Source organism: Sceloporus occidentalis, unplaced genomic scaffold (genome assembly GCF_023333645.1).
Source record: "Sceloporus occidentalis isolate IW3139 unplaced genomic scaffold, rSceOcc1.0.p SCAF_1, whole genome shotgun sequence".
Classification (NCBI taxonomy): Eukaryota; Metazoa; Chordata; class Lepidosauria; order Squamata; family Phrynosomatidae; genus Sceloporus; species Sceloporus occidentalis.
Window position 1 is genome coordinate 24,547,528 of NW_028316981.1, and position 18,829 is coordinate 24,566,356.

The 18,829-nt window shown below is 42.9% G+C and overlaps 1 protein-coding gene across 4 annotated transcripts in view; it reads left to right on the top strand.

Moving 5' to 3' along the window:
* MTMR14 (myotubularin related protein 14) overlaps positions 1–18,829 on the top strand; it is an 87,644-nt gene that overhangs the window by 22,137 nt on the left and 46,678 nt on the right. For all 4 annotated transcript variants that reach the window (XM_089517598.1, XM_089517607.1, XM_089517615.1 and 1 more), the window contains exons 7-10: positions 986–1,059; positions 4,047–4,117; positions 8,173–8,247; positions 16,397–16,463. In XM_089517598.1, the coding sequence (XP_089373724.1) occupies positions 986–1,059; positions 4,047–4,117; positions 8,173–8,247; positions 16,397–16,463 (287 nt within the window). The remainder of the gene's footprint in view (positions 1–985; positions 1,060–4,046; positions 4,118–8,172; positions 8,248–16,396; positions 16,464–18,829) is intronic.

Below are 18,829 nucleotides of genomic sequence, written 5' to 3' on the forward strand. Positions count from 1 at the left end.
CCTAGGTCTGGTTTATCATAGCATAGAGCACGCTGAACCATAGCTGCAGAGAACTTAGCCCTATCCTGTACATGGTACCAAACAAGGAGATAGAATTCTGAATTGTATCCCTTCAGACCACAGGCTACCTTGGAAGTTGACTTTTGTATGGTTTAATTGTATCATTTCAGTTTGTATGCTGCTTGAGTCCCAATCTTGGGGAAACGGTGGGATATAAATTAAGTTGTACGTCATCACCATCATCATCATTTTTTTTGCCTCCTGTAATTGTTTTCTGCATCCAGAGTGTGACTGATGTGAATTGAAACAGCACAGAAATACAACATTTCCCACCTCCTGCAATATTATGGCTTGATTGGTTTTAATACTATGGCATAAGAACATTGCTTAGTTAAGAAGAGTATTTTGTAGAGCACTTTCAGCTTTTGGCAGGAGTTATCCAACCTAGTAACTGTTTCATTTTCAACTTGGCTGACTTCATCAGTGAAATGTGGGTTCTTGGATTATGGCATTCTGTATCCAGTAGGGCACCATTTCTATTCTTCCTATCTTATATACAGTCTTTATTTAAAAGGCACTGCTCAGCTTGGCTAGACCATAAGAGCAATTGGGTAATTTAGCAGGATGCTACTTATAATCTTTAAAAAGAACAGATGCTTGGGATAGCAGGTTTTTTTGGTCAAGATGAGCAGAGAACATTTCACCCTTCAGGCGTTTTGGCCTACCAATCTCACAGTTCCATACAGGGAGCCAAGCTGTGTAGGATTGGCAGGGCTTTTATGCTAAAATTTCTGGGGGGCCAAAGGTTCCCTGCCCTTGGGTTAAAAGATCCTCAGTGTGGAATCATGCTTTAAATTTTAAGCACATTGATGGTGTGGACTATTGTGAGTCAAATTAGAGAGAAAGGTGGACCATGTGAGATTGGCATCTCTTGCCATCTGGTGCCAAAGGGCTCTGTGTGATGTGTTTCTCTTCTTTCCCTCAGTGTAACATCTTCCGAGAAGGTGGATAAAGCACAGCGCTATGCCGACTTCACTCTTCTCTCCATCCCATACCCAGGTATGGAAGGAATGTTATGGGAAGAAATGAAGCAGACCTTGTACTGGGAAAAGTTTAGTAGGGGTGGGCAGAACAGCTTTGGTTGGCTGCTGCTATGACAGGGCTGGGCAGCTGGTATATAATTCATCACACCCTTAGCCAAAGTTAAACCTTGTTTTGAAGGGAAAACCAATCTTGATGCTGCCACAAATTCAGTTGTATTTGTTGATGAGTGGCCACAGTTCTGAGGGTTTGCTAATGAAAGTAGCTTAACTAGTCTTAAAACAAAACAAAATGCAATCCCCAAAAACAAAGGAAGTGAAACTCAAAATGGTATTCTTTGGCCCAGTACAGATGGGCCTTTAAGTACATAATGAATACGTGCTAGGGTTGTTCGGGACGTCGCTTATAGACGCCCCGCAACCCTTGTACGTATTCTGTATGTCAAAATGGCAGCGCCCTGTACGCATGGGTGCTGCCATTTTGATGCGATGGACGCTCAGCGTCCACACGTCGTGGTGCATTTGTGATGTCACGAGTATGCCGTTGGAGCACTCGGGCGTCGCAAGTGCTCCAGAAAAAGAACCCACTTTTTGTGGGTTCTTTTTTTGCTGGCGTGAAACCGCTGTTATTGGCCAGCATGTTCTAGCATTTACTCCCACCTAGTTATGTTTTGAGCATAACATATTATTTATCAGAGACAGAAGTCCCCCCCCCCCCAAAAAAAAAAATATCTTAAAGATTTACCATCAACTGGAAAAGGAGCACTAGCAGGGAGCTTGCTTCCCACTCTATGCCCAAGAAAATCCACTGTTCCAACAGCCGTAGGGACTGGAGAGCAGAATGGAACACTCTCTGGCTTCTGCTATCCTCTCACAGAGCTATGCCCTTTGGGACATTGTTCCCGTTCCTCCAAGGCTGTGGAAGGGTGGGATACAAATGCATACCAAGGGAGAGACCAGCCTGGCCCATCAATCAGCCTAAGAGGAGCAGCTTGCAGGCAGCTCACTTCTTTCTCTATAGTAGGAAGAAAACACAGAAATACAGCAGAAAAAAACCCCACTGGCTCTCATCTATTGACCAAAGGAGTAAGTAAACCATGCTTATTAGGGAGTTGTGGAAGCTATATTCCAAAAAAAGTTAAGCCCTGAGCAAAATGGAAAGAATAGTGTTACTAGAATTGTGTTTCAGTGCCTGCTTACAGGACAACACCTTGTTTAAAGAACCAGTCTCCTTCCTTTACCCCTTTATTCTACTCTGTTTTATATGTTTTCTCTTTTTTGGTTTATCAGCCTGATAGCGCTATTCATTTCTGGTTTTTCAGTTTATGTGAACCAATTTGGGAGGTAGTTTAGTCTAAAAAGAAGAATAAAACAGGACAAATACATAAACACTTAACTTGGGAGTATTGTTCTAAAGATATCCACAAATATTTTTTGGTCTGAGACTTGTGCCACTATCTTTCATCCTTCATTTGTGGGAGCAGAGGCAATACTGTATCATAAGTGGATGATGCTGAAAAAATTGATGTTGCACGCTGGGATAATATGACTGCCGCTACATCATGCTTCTTTGGACTTAACTTGGCTGCTTCCCTGCCATGCTGGGGTTCCTCCTCCTTTCTGTATCTAAACTTTACCTAGCTAAGGTAAAGCACTGCTGAAGGAGCCAAGTGCTGTGAGGAAAACTTTGGCTAGCAGGTGTTGACCTGGAAAGTCCATAAAGTCTTGAAACATTATGGGATGTTCCTTGAGAGGCGTTAAATGGGGATGAAATGAGCACATAAGTACTCAACATCTTCTAATGGATGGGAACCCACAGTGGGAATGTTCTAATTAAAGTTGCATCAAGCTACGGATGAATGTTCACTTCCAGAACATTACTTTGAAATAGTCAAGTGGTCGGCGGGTAGAGGTGGGAGGGTTTTTTTTTTGCACAAGACATCTCCCCACTCTGATACAGTTGAAGCAGATGAGAATTCATTTTAAATTGAATTTGCACCGGGCTATAAATGTGTGCTCAAACCAGCGGGTCCTTCTCTTCCACATTGGGCTTTTCTGTTGCTGTTGGATCTGTGGTGTAGTTCTTCGCGTTCTACCCCATGTGAAAGATAGGACTCTCTCCCCACCAGTCATCCAGAGTGTCCATTTTAAAAATAGGTTAATCTGTTGTATCCAAAAGTATTTATGGTTTCCTGTACAGAGGCATTTTCTTATAGTTACATATGACTCATATGAACTTGTATTCATAAATAAATACTTCAGTTGAATACAACAGTCTGAAAGTATTGGTTTAATTTAATACAAGGTTGTTGTCCTAGTGTCCTCCAAGTGCATTAGCCTGCAAGTCCTACAGCTCCAGCAGTCAGGGAATTATGGGAGTTAAAATTCAGAATGTCTTGAAGTCATGAATGTCTATGCCTGTCTTAAAATATGGGTGAGGCCAATAATATGGCCTGGGTCTTTTATTCTGCTATATGTTCTCTCTTCTGCTACTTGTTTACATCAACAGCATATAGACTGTGGACCTCCACTCATATGCTGTACTCCTGCCAAGAAATCTTGCTTCAGAATATCTTCCTTTTTTGTGCTAGCTTGGGGAGAAATACTGGTGGCTTGGAGAGCATGTGCTGAGCTATGAATGTACTCTTGGGTAGAGTTGAGGACACAGACCCTTAAGCTCTCTGCTGGTTTGGGCTTCTGGTGACAAGCCTTGTCTGTTGGCAAACAAGAATTGCTCATCCTTGCTTGCTTGCTATCAAGCTCTTTTGATGCCTTGCTGCCAGAGGGTGCTGTTGCTGCAGACCAGGCTGATTGCTGCTCTGACACCTAATGACAGCCCAGCTCTGGCCATAACATGCTTTTTCCTTATGGAGGAGGATTTTATTTCTGTGGAGAAAGTATGAGCTGTCTCTGTCTCAAAATGGATGGTTGAGTGGGATTTTGGTTCTGGGTAATCTCTTTCTAGGTTCCCTTATTCCCCACTTCCCTTTCTTCCTCTTTACACAGGCTGTGAATTCTTCAAGGAGTACAAGGAGAGAGATTACACCGCAGAAGGGCTTGTTTTTAACTGGAAGCAGGTACGGAAGACAGTGACACAGAGCATCTGCAATTTGTATTATTTCAAATGTTTCTGTACTAGTAGTTCATAAAAAGCATCATTCTTTTTGTTGAAGGCCTAAGGCTCTTGTGAATTAATCATAGGAACGGATATTCAGTGATGCATCTTGCCAGCCAAATCTTTTTATGGGCTTCTTTTGTGCTACCCTCAGTACTTCTATTTATTTATTTGTTTATTTTCTATGCCACCTTTCTCCCAGGAAGGGAATTTAAAAGACAATTAAAATCAGCTAGCTAAAAACAGTATAAAATTACATACATACAAAAATTAAAAACGCATCTAAAGCACACACCTTGTATAAAAGCCTTCCTGATGCAATTATACATTCTAAGCCTGCTTGAATAAAAAAGCCCGTTGACAAAAGGAAAGCAGGGAAGGGACCAGCCTAGTCTCTGTGGAAGGGACTTCCAGAGGGTGGGAGCAGGCACAGAGAAGGCTCTCTCTTGTGTTTTCACCAAGTGAGCTTGTGATGGTGGTGGGACCAAGAGAAAGCCCCCACCTGAAGATCTGAGGGTGCTGGCAAGTTCTGATGCCTTGTATGGGGAAATAGGATCTTTCAGATAGTTTGGACCGTAACTGTGCAGGGCTTTATAGGTCATGAATTGTGCCTGGAAATGAACTGGTAGCCAATAGAGCTATTTCAACAAGGAAGTTATATGCTCCCTATAGCTGACCCCGAACAGTATTATGGGTGTCACATTTTGAACCCGCTGAAGTTTCTGAACGGTTTCCAAAGGAAGGCCCACATAGAGTGTATTGTAGTAGTTCAAATGGGATGTAATTAAGGCATGTGTCACTGTAGCCAGTTCCAATGTCTCAAGGAATGGGTACAGCTGGTGCACTAGTTTTAACTATGCAAATGCACTCCTGCCCACTGCCGAAACCTGGAAGTTCTCCAGAAGAATACCTACACTGTAAACAGGGACGTAGCCAAGGGGGGGGGGGTTCTTGGGGTCCGGACTCCCCCTTCCATTAGATAATATGAATAGTGCGTGCTGCCGTGCCGCCGCACCCAGGCCCCATTATAATGGTGGCACTTGGTCTGGACCCCCCCTTCCCAAAATCCTGGCTATGTCCCTGCTGATTATGTAGATTTCAGGGAAAGTGTAACAGCATCCAATACAGGCAAAGTCCCCATTCCCTGATCCACCTTATGATTGACCAGGAACACCTCTGTTCTGTTTGGATTAAGTTTCAGTTTGTTTGCTTTCATCTAGTCCATTACTGACAGCAGACATTGGTTCAGCACAGAAGCAGCTTCCATGGAGTCAGATAGAATGGAGAGGTTGAGTTGTGTATCATCCACATAATGGTGGCACCGCAGCCCAAATCTCTGGATGACCTCTCCCAGAAGTTTCATGTAGATGTTAAATAACATGGGGAGACAGAACAGAACCCTAAGGGACACCACAGACCAATGTCCAGGGGGTCAAACAAGAGTCCTCAGCACCTCCAAGAAAGAGTGGATCCACTGCATAACAATGCCCCTAAGTCCCGTCTCAGAGAGGTGGCCATGGTCGATGGTATCAGAAGCTGCCAAAAAATCCAGCAGCACCAACAGGGACACACATCCCCTGTCCAGTTGCCTATGCAGGTCATCCACTGAGGCAACCAAAGCTATCTCCATCCCATAGGCAGCCCTAAAGCCAGATTGAAATGGATCTAAATAATCTGTTTCATCCAAAAACCCTTGGAGCTTGGAGGCCACCACTCATTCCAGAATCTTGCTCAAGAATGGAATATTAAAGACTAGCTGATAGTTATTCAAAATGGTGAGAGGCTTTTTCAGTAACAGCCTCACCACAGCCTCCTTTAGACAGAGTGGAAATCTGCCTTGCTGCAATGATGCATTCACTACTCCCTTTACCACGCTAGCCATTCCCCCTCTAGCTGCTTTCTGGAGCCAGAAGGGCAAGGATCCAGTATGTATGTTGTGTCCCTCATTTCTCCAAGGATCCTGTCTACATCCCCAAGCTGCACAAACTGAAACTTATCCAATAATACAGGACAAGCAGGTGGTGAAATTACATCCACTGGGCATATGTCAACTATAGCATCCAAATCAGAACAGATCTGAGCAATTTTGTCTGCAAAGTACAGTGGAACCTCGGGATACGAAATACCCGGGTTACGAATTTTTCGGGACCCGAAAAAAACCCATAGGAAATTATTGATCCGGGTTACGAAAGTTTTTTCGGGTCCCGAAAAAACTTTTGGTGCTTTTCGGCGCGATTTTACACCAAATCGCGGCTTTTCCCCATTAGCGGCTATGGGGATTCGGCTTGCGAAAGCCGTTCGGGTTACGAAAGCGGCCGCGGAACGAATTAATTTCGTAACCCGAGGCTCTACTGTATCTTGCAGATTCTTCACAGCAAGCTGTCGAGTGATCTTTATTTTCTTCTTGTGGATCAGAGTGTAAAAGGCCCCTGACCACTCAAGACAGCTTTGCTGGATGACACTGTGTAAATGCAACGGCAGCACAGAAGTATAATTTTTTTGCTGCTGCCAAGCTGACCTACCAATGAGGTCTAGCCCATGTTTGGTCAGATCCACTCTGAGTCTTCCACCATTGTTGCTGTAGTCTCCATCCCACTCGTTTCATCACCACCAGCTCCCTGTTAAACTAGCGTGCTTGCTTGGCTCCCCTTCATGGGAGGGGAAGCTTAGAGCCAATAGTGTCCACTGCTCCTGGAATTTTCCTATTCCAGGAATTAGCCAAAGCTTTGACAGGATTACCTACCAAAGCAACTGGAAGCTCTCCAGGAGCCATCGGAAATCCATCTGGATCCATAAATCTGGAGTGGACTGTCTTAATTGGCTCCACACCCCTGCAGATGCTTTCAGTCCCAGTGATTTTAATCTTCAGGTAAGGATCAGTCCATGACAATGGAACTACAGAGAGTTCCTCCATACCCAGATCACTGTCATCCTGCCCAGAACAGAAAACCAGGTCCAGAGTATGTCCTGTAGTATGCGTGGCACCAGATATTACTTGGGACAGCTACATGATTATCATAGCAGACATGAAATCCTGAACTGTTGCCTTGGATTTTGATGTCCCCCGGTACAACAAGTGGAGGGGGCTCCAACACCACTCTGGAGACCAGCTCAGACCAGCTAGTAAGCAAGCACCATGTTCCACAGTATCTTCCTCTGAAGCGAAAGCTCAGGACCAGGGAGAATCTTTTAAAAGCCTCTTCTGGATAAAAAGTTTTGATTTCTGTAGTAGTGGCTAAACTACATTCCCTGGAACCACTTTTAAATATGATTTGGAAACTCCAAATAGGGTAATATTGCATGCCATTCTCATGAGTAGCCAGACTCCATAATAAAGCTGGTGCCATCTAGCCAAAAGGACTTCTCAGTTGTGAAATACATGTACTTGGGCTTATAATTGTATTCTTGCTTCTTGTATGCTGTGTACAGAAACAAGGGGGAGGAGTGTAGCAATGTGTAGAATACTTCATGAGTAAGTGAAAGTGAGCTAACCATTTGGCATGGCTTGATAAGGTCACCAGGGGTTCAGCAAAATTGATCTAGTGTTTTGGCTTCAATAGCCATGTCAGATCAGAAAATTCAGTTCCAGTATTTCTGTTTGAGGTGTACCAATATCACTGCAGAAAAGAAGGTGGCATCATTATTAAGTGGAATGTGTGTTCTGCATGTTCTTTGGTTCAGGACAATAATTGGCATGTTGACAGGACAGAAATAAGGCTGCAAGTAATCTTGGAAGGAAATCCAATTGGCAAGTAAATATGCTAAGGATTTTTAGTTGGAAGACTTGGATTCTCTTTGAAGAAGTGGGTTGAAATGCTCAACAAAAGCTCATGCTGAAATAAATAAGCTTTAGAGATGCTGCTAGATTTCTTCTTTCCCCTCCCAACATCCTTTTTTCCTCTGAAGCTGATATGAACTTTTAGATGCAGGAGCAAAACACTGTCTAATAATTTCTAGGAAATTTGAAGTTTTCCTTTTACACCATCCAGTGAATGATTTTGTGTTATCTGCTTTCAGGATTATGTAGATGCTCCTCTAAGCATCCCAGCCTCTCTCACACGGCCATTAAACATTGACTGGAGCGAGTATCAGGTAAGATGATCAGTTGATATCAACATTAAGTTTCTTCTTTTGCTAGTGGACATGCAGGCTAGGAAGATTCTGGGAACTTTAATAAAGACAAACTTTTCCACATGAGAGACATGAATGGAATAACTCTCCTCATGTTATAACAACAGCTGGTATTCAGAGATATCTAAGTGCACTATTTCAGATGGTTGAGAGACAGAATCATGAAGGCTTATTGCATCAATTTATAACTCATTTTGCAACAAACATTGTCCAGGATGAGTCTGTCTTAGCTGAAATGCTTGGGACCAAAAGTGTTTGGAATTTCAGGTTTTTGGGATTTCGGGATACCTGTATTTGCATATATTTACATAATGAGATATCTTGGAAATGGGACCCAAGTCTAAACACAAAATCCATGTATGTTTCATATACAGACAATAATGCTAGGAAAAGTAATAAAAGGTAGTACAAAGAGAGGAGGCCACATGCCAGATGGATAGACTTGAAGTCATGGGTATGAGTCTGCAAAACGTAAGCAGAGCAGTGGAAGACGGGGGGTCTTGGAGATGTCTCATCCATAGGATTGCTATGTGTTGAGGTTGACTTGACAGTTAACAAACACCTTATACACATAGCCTGAAAGTAATTTCATACAGTATTTTAAATAATTTTGTTCATGAAACAAAGTTTGCGTACACTGAACCATCAGAATGTGATAATCTCACTATCTCTAGTGGCACCACTAGTGGCATCACCCCAAAAGGGGGATGACACCTGGTTAGGCCCACCTCCTGCTGCAGGGCGAGTGAGGCAAGTGTGCTCCTCCTGGCTTCACGGCAACAGCCTTCACACCCCTTCCAAACTTGCTGCCATGACACCGTTCCACTCATGAGGAGAATGAACCCTGGTAACATAGGAGAGGCCTAAGCGCAGCCCTCCCAATCTCTCATGAGTACAGCAATGGCACGGCAGCAGCTAAGAAGGGGCAAACGTACCCCTTTAGCCACCGCCCTCCCCAGAAGTGCTGCCACCACTGGGCCCTCAGAGGCCCCACCCTCCAGCCTGGGTGATACCAGAGGAGGGGACTGTACTAACTATCCCAGCCCTCTATGAAAAAAGTTTTGGCAAATATTTTTTTTTTAATATTTTTGATTTTGGAATTCTGGATAAGGGAGACTCAATCTGTATATCCAAAACACCTTACGGTTTTAAAAATATCCAACATTCACCTTCTCTGAGGTAGAAGAAAAATTTTAGGAAGCAGCCAAGCCATAACAAACCCTTTTAAATATGTAGGATTTCTACCTTTTTTTCTGAATTGAGTTTAGGATACTATGCACTTGGAACCAAAGTGTAAAGTCAGAGAGAGGTGCTTAGGAAGGAGAAGGTAGTTCAGTAGTAGAACCCCTGTTTTGCATGTAGAAAGTCACTCATTCAGTCCCTGACATCACTAAGCACGGTTCCGGGGTTCCTACCTGAAATCCTGGTGAGCTGCTCCCATTCACTGTCTACAGTATTGAGCAACATGGGCTGATAGTCTTGTAGCATCCTGAAGCCTGGGATGCAAGTCCTGCTTTCTGTCTTTTTTAATTATTTTGCCACAGCATCTTTCAGAGCTTGGAAAAGTAATTTTTGGACTACAGTGCCCAGAATCCCTCAGCCCACATGCCCATTGGCTGTAGTGGCTGGGGATTCTGGGAGTTGTAGCTTAATTAGTTTTTTGTGAGTTTTTCAGGCCATGTGGCCATGTTCTAGAAGAGTTTATTCCTGACATTTCACCAGCATCTGTGGCTGGCATTTGTTTCTGAAGATTCCAGCCACAGATGCTGGCAAAACGTCAGGAATAAACTCTTCTAGAACATGGCCACGTAGCCCAAAAAACCCACAAAAAACTATGGATGCCAGCCATGAAAGCCTGCGACTTCACATTGTAGCTTAATTGTCAAGTCTGTGGGATGAAAGAGGAATTCATCTCCACAGAGTATTGTGACTTCTTCCTACATTCTTGAGCAGGAAGACCTTAAAAATTCTCAGCAGGTTTTGCTAATCATTCACTTTCTTTCTGTTTTTTTCTTAAAAGGATTAAAATACCATGTTATCTCATGCTCCTATATGACCATTTACCTTTCACTTAAAACCTCTCCCTACACTTTCTTATTTCTGTGCAGTTTTATTGGGTTGTTTTTTGTTTTGTTTTGTTTTTTGTTTTGTTTTTTGTCACTCAGTTGGAAGTACCACACTTTTTCCAGGCTTCTCCACTTGCCTCCTGTACCTGGACATCCTTTCCAGCTGCCTTTTCTTCTGCCCTAGTCCTTGTCTTTAAAAACCTCTTTCCTTTACTTTGCCAACTCTAGAGTTCCCAAGCTTTACAACAGAAAATTTTAATAGTTCCTCCTTATTTGCTAAGATAGGGGATTGAGCTCCTTTTTGATAATGCCCATTTATCAAAACTACAACCTCTTCTTGAAGGGAATGGGGCCCAGACAGAGGAAAATGCTAGACAGCCTCAGTGCTTGGTGGATGGCGTCCCTGACCATGGATAACCTTTTTTAAAAAGTGTACTATAACATGCAACAATCACAGAATGGTGTTTCCCTATGAAGTACTGGAAATCTATGCTGCTGGTGACAAACGAACGGCCTGTAGCGTTTTGCTGGTGCCCTGCAATTTCACCCCAATTCTGCCAAGCGTAGCATGCTGTTAATTGCATTTTTGAGCACGTCCTTGCCACCAAGAGCTTTGCAGTGGACTGTCAGTCATTTCTTCCGATTCTTCAGCAACGAAGTGATGCTAATACTTGGTGGGGGAGGGAAGATAACCCATTTCTGCCTATGGCACGTCTTACCCTTAAAATGTTCAGATGCTGTAGATGGGATTGAATTAGCATAAACTATCATTGGTTTGAATATATGGCTTGTCATATGAGGCAGGGACTATGCAGAACATGCTAGGAAAAGGAGATGTGATGTGTGGGAAATTGCTCATTTTCTTCTTCATCACTCTGCCCCCCCCCCAAACACACCTGCCCATGTTCTCTTTTATTGTTTTAAAATCAGGTAATATTATTGGTCTGGATTATATTATTTTTTATTCAATTATAATTCACCTCTTCTCCAAAATTGGGAATCAAGGCAGCTCACAAAAGTTGAAATAAATACCGATATGAACAAACAAAATAGATAAAAGTATTCCAAATTATTTTTAAAATGTTTTTTAACCATATATAGAATTAAAACAAAATATATAAATCAATTAAAATGATACACTATTAATAGCTCTTGCAGTCAGTTCCTAAAGGTTTATAGAACCATAGAATCATAGAGTTGGAAGAGACTACAAGGGCCATCCAGTCCAACCCCCTGCCATGAAGGAACTCTCAATCAAAGCATACCTGACAGATGGCCATCCAGCCTCTGCTTAAAGACCTCCAAGGAAGGAGACTCCACTCCAAGGGAGTGTGTTCCACTGTCAAACAGCCCTTACTGTGAGGAAGGTCCTCCTAATGTTGAGGTGGAATCTCTATTCCTGTAGCTTTCATCCATTGTTCTGTGTTCCAGTCTCTGGAGCAGCAGAAAACAAGATTGCTCCCTTAAACAGGGCTATCATATCACCCCTTAACCTTCTCTTTTCCAGGCTAAACATCCCCTGCTCCCTAAATCGTTCCTCATAGGGCATGGTTCCCAGACCCTTCACCATTTTAGTTACCCTCCTTTGGATACTCTCCAGTTTCTCAACATCCTTTCCAAATTGTGGTGCCCAGAACTGGACACAGTATTCCAGGTGAGGCCTGACCAAAGCAGAATAGAGTAGCACTGTTATTTTCCTTGAGACACTATACTTTTATTGATGCAGCCCAAAATCGCATTGGCCTTTTTAGCTGCCGCATTACACTGTTGACTCACGTTCAACTTGTGATCTACTTGGACTCCTAGATCCCTTTCATGTGTAGTCTTGTTCAGCCAGGTATCCCCCATCCTATATATAGTAATAGACATTTTCACCATTTGATGGAAGGAGAGCAAGGAGGGAGCCATCCTAGGCCTTCTAGGAGGGAGTTCCAATGCTTGAGAACAGCCACCAAGAATGCCTCTCTCGAGATCACATCAAATGGGCCTTTGAAAGTGGGGGGATTAAAAGTAGGGTCTTCCTCAGAAATCTTACAGTTTTGGGAGGCTCATATGGAAAGACATAATCCTTCAGATCATATGTTTTATACTGGATAGTTAAATCAACACTTGAAATGCATGAACACATTTTTGAGGGGTGGGGTGGGATGGATAACTTGTACCAAACCCAGTCAGTACACAACCCCCTAAGAAGCTAGAGGCCCTAGTTCTCCACCTGGGCCTATCATTGACCCCATACAGACAGGCCAAAATAAAGCTGCTTTGGGTCACTTTGGAGGTATGCTGTTTAAATGATGCATGCATACTAAAAGTCAGGAAGTTGCACCAAAGCTGCGCTCCAGTCCTTAGGACTGGATCTTGGCTTTGGCACGGATTCCGGACTCTTAGTATGCATGCATCATTTAAACAGCATACCTCCAAAGTGACCCGAAGCAGCTTTATTTTGGCCTGTCTGTATGGGGCCATTGTCACCTTTCCAGAGGCCCCTTTTTATGGTGCTCTGATAAATGGCAGGGAGTGCTTGAATTTAGATACCCCACAGTGGCCCCAAATACTATTGTTTTGGACTGCTCTGAGAAATATAAATAGTGGAAGCTACCTGATGCAAAACAGAGCATGGTAGCCGATGAATTCAGGAGATTGTCATCCAGAAACATTACTTTTCTGTGCTGCAATGCCACAGTAATCAGAGTGCTGCTGTTATTGATTTGCTGGTACCTCCAGGTAGGCCTGAGGCATCAGAAAGTGCTTTGCAGAGGGCCCTGTCAGTCCAAGGCAATAGCTTACATGCTAGGACAAGAAAACATGCAGCAAACAGCCTTCAGCCCTCAAGCACCATGTTGAAAAAATTGCCATCCTAACTCAGCAGTAAGCTTCAGAATGGCTTTTGAAAACAGTTAAATTAGTGGTGGTAATGCCTAGTTCTTCAGATGCCCCAGATAGCCTGGCCAATGATAAGGAATTATGGAGTTTATAATCTATAGTTTCTGGAAGGCCAAAGATTCTAGGGTCCTGAATTAAATGGAAGGAGAAAATGGTGCACAAGATGACAGTCTGTAGGACTGAGAGATGAACCATCCCCTGTGCTTTCTACATCTTCATTCATAAACCTTTTTGTTTCTGGCAGAATTTTACATATGTATGTGTGTGTGTGAGAGAGAGAGAGAGAACTCTCTGCAGTTCTTTGTTTTCTTAGCGTCTCTTTCATCAGAAACATCTCTCCATCTATAAAGCAAATTATGAAATAAACATGAGAGGGAAGGAGGAAAAGGACCTTCTTTGCTCTCTCTGGCTAAAAGAAGTCCCTAGTTCCATGTCTGAGTGTTCCCCACTGTCTCTCTTCCAGTTTTCCTGAGTCACCTTTGAGTAATACAGTTGGGCCTCCATATCCGCTGGTGTTTTATCCATGGATTGAAGCATCTACAGATTGAAATGATTTTTAAAATAAAAATTCCAATAAGCAGACCTTGCCTTTGCCATTATATATAAGGGATACCATTTTACTATCCCATTGTACAGTCAGCCTTCCGTTTTCATGGGGGATCCATTCCGGGACATTTCCACCCCCACAAAAATGTAATTTCTCACATATTCAAGCACCATAGGCTTGAATGGGGATGAATGCCAATTTTTATCCCCTCCGTTTGCTCCTCGCGAGTAAGCAAGGGTCGTCGATATGAAGTCCATGTAAACGGAGGGGCAACTGGATTTAATGGCACTTGAGCATCCATGGATTTTGGCATCCAAAGGGGTTCCGGGAACCAAACCCCAGTGGATACCAAGGACCCACTGTACATGAAAATTTTAGGGGTTAGTTGACAAGTTAACACAAGAAAAGTGTATCATCACTTTGTTCGAATGCACCTCTACCTCCAGTCTTGCCACTGCTGGAAACTGCAGGGCTGCAAAAACAGTCCCATCCCATGTCTGTTGCTGGAAGTGGGTTAAGACTTGGCAGGTAGCTTGGTGAGATCATGACAAAGTAAGTTTATTGTGCAACTTTTGTCCTTGCCAGTTCACTTAGTGTTTTCCCTGGGGAAGGGATTGGGCGAGTCTTCCTTTTGCCTACTATTATTTCCCAACCCCACCCTGTCATCTCTTGTACATGCACTGTGTGTTGTTTCTGCAGTAACTGAGCATCCCTGTTTGGGGGGCCTTGTAGAAATGGGTCGGAACCCAGCGGGATATTCATAGGCTTTAATCAGCCTTTCGGAATGTGCTCTGCTATTGGACTGCAGAATGATTTTTCTCTACTTCAGGGGTCCTGAACACACCCTGTGATTCCATGGAACCAAATTCTCTTGAACAATTCAGTAATGAATCAGAAATGGAAGTTGTGTCTCCTTCTCCTCTGCCGCAATTTCTTTTGAGATACTGTTTTATTAGAACAACTTACTGATCATTTCTACTTAAAATCCCTCCTGAATGAACTAGGAAACTTCAAATCTTGTGATGGGAATAAAAGATTGTAGCAAGGGTTGGAATGTGTCCTACAGATGTTTCTGAATTTCACTTCTCATAATTCTTGATAAAACTTGTGGGCGTTCAAGTCCAGCATCACTTGGAGGGCCACGAAGTTATAGTGTAATAAGGAGGATGTTGCACTAGGAGTGGGGAAAACTTTAATTCAGGTCCTGCTTCAATGTGAAAGGTTTGCTGGCTGTCCTTGGGCACATTGCTGTAGTTCACCCTAACCTACTGCAGTCTACAAGGTGGCTGTAAAGTAAAATAAAATAATACCCACCACTACTCCCACCTGAAATCTGAAAAACATGGGGCTGCCGCACAAGTGATAGATGCAGTTGAAGTACTAAACTTGGACTCTGTTTTTGGAAAGGAAATAGAGTGGTGCATGGAGTTCTGGTTGGGTACATGTAAGAAATAATAATAATAATAATAATAATAATAATAATAATAATAATAATTATTATTATTATTATTATTATTATTTCTATCCCACCTCTTCCCATAGGATTGAGGTGGTTTACAAACACAATAAAAATACTATACAATAGTACAATAATAAAAACCAGTACACACATAAAATACAATACAACTCTGATACAATACAATACAATATAAATAATTCCCCCTCCCCTATATAAAAATGATATAAAATAAATATAAAATAAATCATTAAAACCATTAGTTAAAACAACAGAGACAGGAAGAAGTGGAAATGTTAGATAAGCAGTAGGGAGTGATCCAAATGGTGGTCAAATATTATTATTCAGGGAAGGCCTGTCGGAAGAGATCTGTCTCAATGGCCTTTTTAAAGGCATCAAGTGTAGTAATGTGTCGGATCTCCTCCGACAGGCCATTCCATAGTTTGGGAGCGACAGATTAAAAGGCCCTCTGGGTAACTGCAGCCAGCCTAGTCGTCTTTAATACTTTGAACACTAGGAAAGTATGAAGAATATATCTAGCCACTAGTAGTCCTACTTGAACTAGTTCTTGAGAGGTTTGCAAGCCTTTGTCAATGGGATCTAGAAAAGTATTCATGGGGGGGACCCTAATGCCTTTTTGGAGCACCAGTCATTCCCATATATAACACACACACGTGTGTGTGTGTTCATTTCCATAGCTGTTTTTAAGACACCTTTGGTTCACCTCTGCCCTGTCCAAAAGTAGCCTTTTTGTTCTTAACTTGTATGGTTATCTAAAGAGCCTTGTCCTCTCCTTCATGACCTCATAGATGAAGGTGGTTGTTGCTGAACTCTTGCAAGTAGAGGGAGAGTTGGAGGCTACCTCTGAAAGGAAAGCAGCAAAAACAAGAGGGCAGGAGCCTCTAAGGAAAAAGAAGGAATCTGTGCAAAATGCTGTGCAGAGACTGGTTTTTGTGAGAGCTCAGATTTATTTCTATACTATTAGTCCTCTCTGCTTTTTCATAGGAGCACTAAATGTGGAACTCAAGGCAGGTAGTAGGTAGTAGGTAGTGAATTGCTTTTGGGACTACATTTAGAACATGTTTATAGTAGGGCTTCAATCAGTTTTGCTTTATTTCTTTTGTTCTCTTCTCCACACACCCCTTTCCTTCCACTCAGAGCTGGGACCTTGTTCAGCAGACACAGAACTACCTGAAGCTTCTGATCTCCATTATCATTGGTGACGGTGAGTTTCTCTTTTTGCTAAGGAGAGAGAGAGAGAGAGAGAACAAAAATAGTGGGGTGGCAGGAATTGCTCTATGGGATGGCCTCCTTAGCAACTGTTCCTGAGAAAAGAAAGGATAAAACTCAGCTAAAATGTTGGGCATGGCAAATATAGATTGCATTATGGTTGGAGTTGTTAGGAACTGTAGTCCAACACATCAAAGAGTGCAGCAGGTTGAAGCAAGCCGGCATAAATAGTGAGTGGATGCCATTTTCTGGATGCTGTAGAGGAGCAATATGCAGCTCCTTCCCAGATCCACCCTGCACACCCAAATGTTAAAGATGGGAAGTCAACCACATTGAACATGCTACACAGTTTTCTCTGTGTGGTGAAAGGACTGTACACATAGATTTTTAACTGCAGAACTGTGCAGTTTCTCAAACAGATGCAGAATTTTTGAAAACGGCACAGCTTATGGTGTGTTAGGAACAAAAAAAGTTCCTGCAAAGTTGCAGAAACTTTTGATGTGCCATTTTTCTTTGCATGCAAGTTTCCAAGGGGTAGGGAGCTCTAAACTTACCTCCAGTAGGGAAACTGACAAATTCCATGCCATCCCTGGTACAAGCACGTTGTTTTCAAATGTTTATTTTAAAAGCAGTTTGTACTAGAACAGCTTTCTTCCTTGGGGGAAAAACACTTGGGTTCATACTGTGAGTGGTAGAAGGGTGTTCCATGGTTGTTTCTCCATCAGCAAGTGTTTGTTTAAGGTACTTTTATCCTGCTTTTCAATCAACTATTGTCTCAAAACAGCATATATTATTTTTTAAATAAATCTACCATCATGCCTAGAAACCAAAATACCCAAAGCCACAAAAGAAGGGGGAGAGAAGGAAAAACTAAAAGGAGGGAGGCAAAACAGTGGAATATAAGTAGCCATTTATATCCAGTTCAGGCCAGACTGATTTTCCCTTGCTGGTGGTCTTACACTGAATAACAGTGGATGGCTCTTGATCCTTTGGCCTGTTTGTGGGTCCAGAGTTGTTCTTCCCCCATGCTTCTGTGGTCTCAGGCCAATGGGCAGAATCCAGAATCTACAGATAAGCCGGAGTTTGTTGGGACCTGAAGCCACTCCATGCTAGTATGTAGGCTTTAAAGACCTACAGAACTCTCGGGGGCAAAAAAAGGTGGGAAAGAACCATGGTATTTCAAAAACCTTTGCTAGTTTTCTTTTTAAAAGCCATGAGATCTGCTACTGATTCTCAAGAGGGAGAGTGCAAACCTCATGACTCCCTGGTATGTGTGCAGGTGTCCCACAACAACTAGCAGTATATGCTGCAATGAAGACAGAACACTTGGTCTTCAGTGCTGCAAACACAAGGCTGGCAGTAGGCCAAGATATTTACTTCTGGGGAACTGTAGTTGGTCCTGATGAATACATTGCCTTCCTGTGAATTTTGGATTTTGTTTTGTTCTTATGGATCATCAACATGGCTATCTTTATTTTTGTAATGGGAGGATCTGAGGTTTTTCTTTCCCCTTCAGTGGGTGAAAGGAGGGCAAACTTCCTGCAACTGCTTTCCCCTGGCCAGTGGATGGACCAGGTCAATCTGCCCTTGCCTTGATGTTATGCTTTGGAAGTAGGGAGTACAGCCTCCCAGAGGCATTCTGAGCCCTGTTGGCGCAGTGGTTAAATACCTGTACTGCAGCCACTTATAGAATCATAGAGACCGCAAGGGCCATCCAGTCCAATCAAAGCATACCCGACAGATGGCCATCCAGCCTCTGTTTAAAGACCTCCAAGGAGGGAGACTCCACTACACCCCGAGGGAGTGTGTTCCACTGTTGAACAGCTCTTACTGTCAGGAAGTTCCTCCTAATATTGAGGTGGAATCTCTTTTCCTGGAGCTTGCATCCATTGCTCCGGGTCCTAGTCTCTGGAGTAGCAGAAAACAAGCTAGCTTCCTCCACTCACTCAAAACCATAAGGTTGTGAGTTCAATCCTATCCAAGGGGGCTCAAGCTAGACTCAGGCTTGCATCCTTCCGAGGTCGCTAAAATGAGTACCCAGCTTGTTGGGGCCAATTAGCTTACAGTTGTAAACTGCATAGACACTGCTTTGTCAGTATGAAGCGGTATATAAATGAAGCTGGGTTTTTTTGTTGTTGTTTGATGTGCTTCTTTCTTACACCCAGGGCACATCATGGCATTAATGACCCCCCCAGTGCATCTGAGGGTCTGGGGAAAGTATTGCTGGGGCTTGTCTTGTTTTGCTTTGTTTGTTAATTTCCCCCTCTGAGACCACAGTGGTCTGGCTTATATCCTAGGGCAGATGGGTATGCGATAAGCTCTGCTCAGGAGAAGGATGGCTGAGTAATTAATTATAGTTCC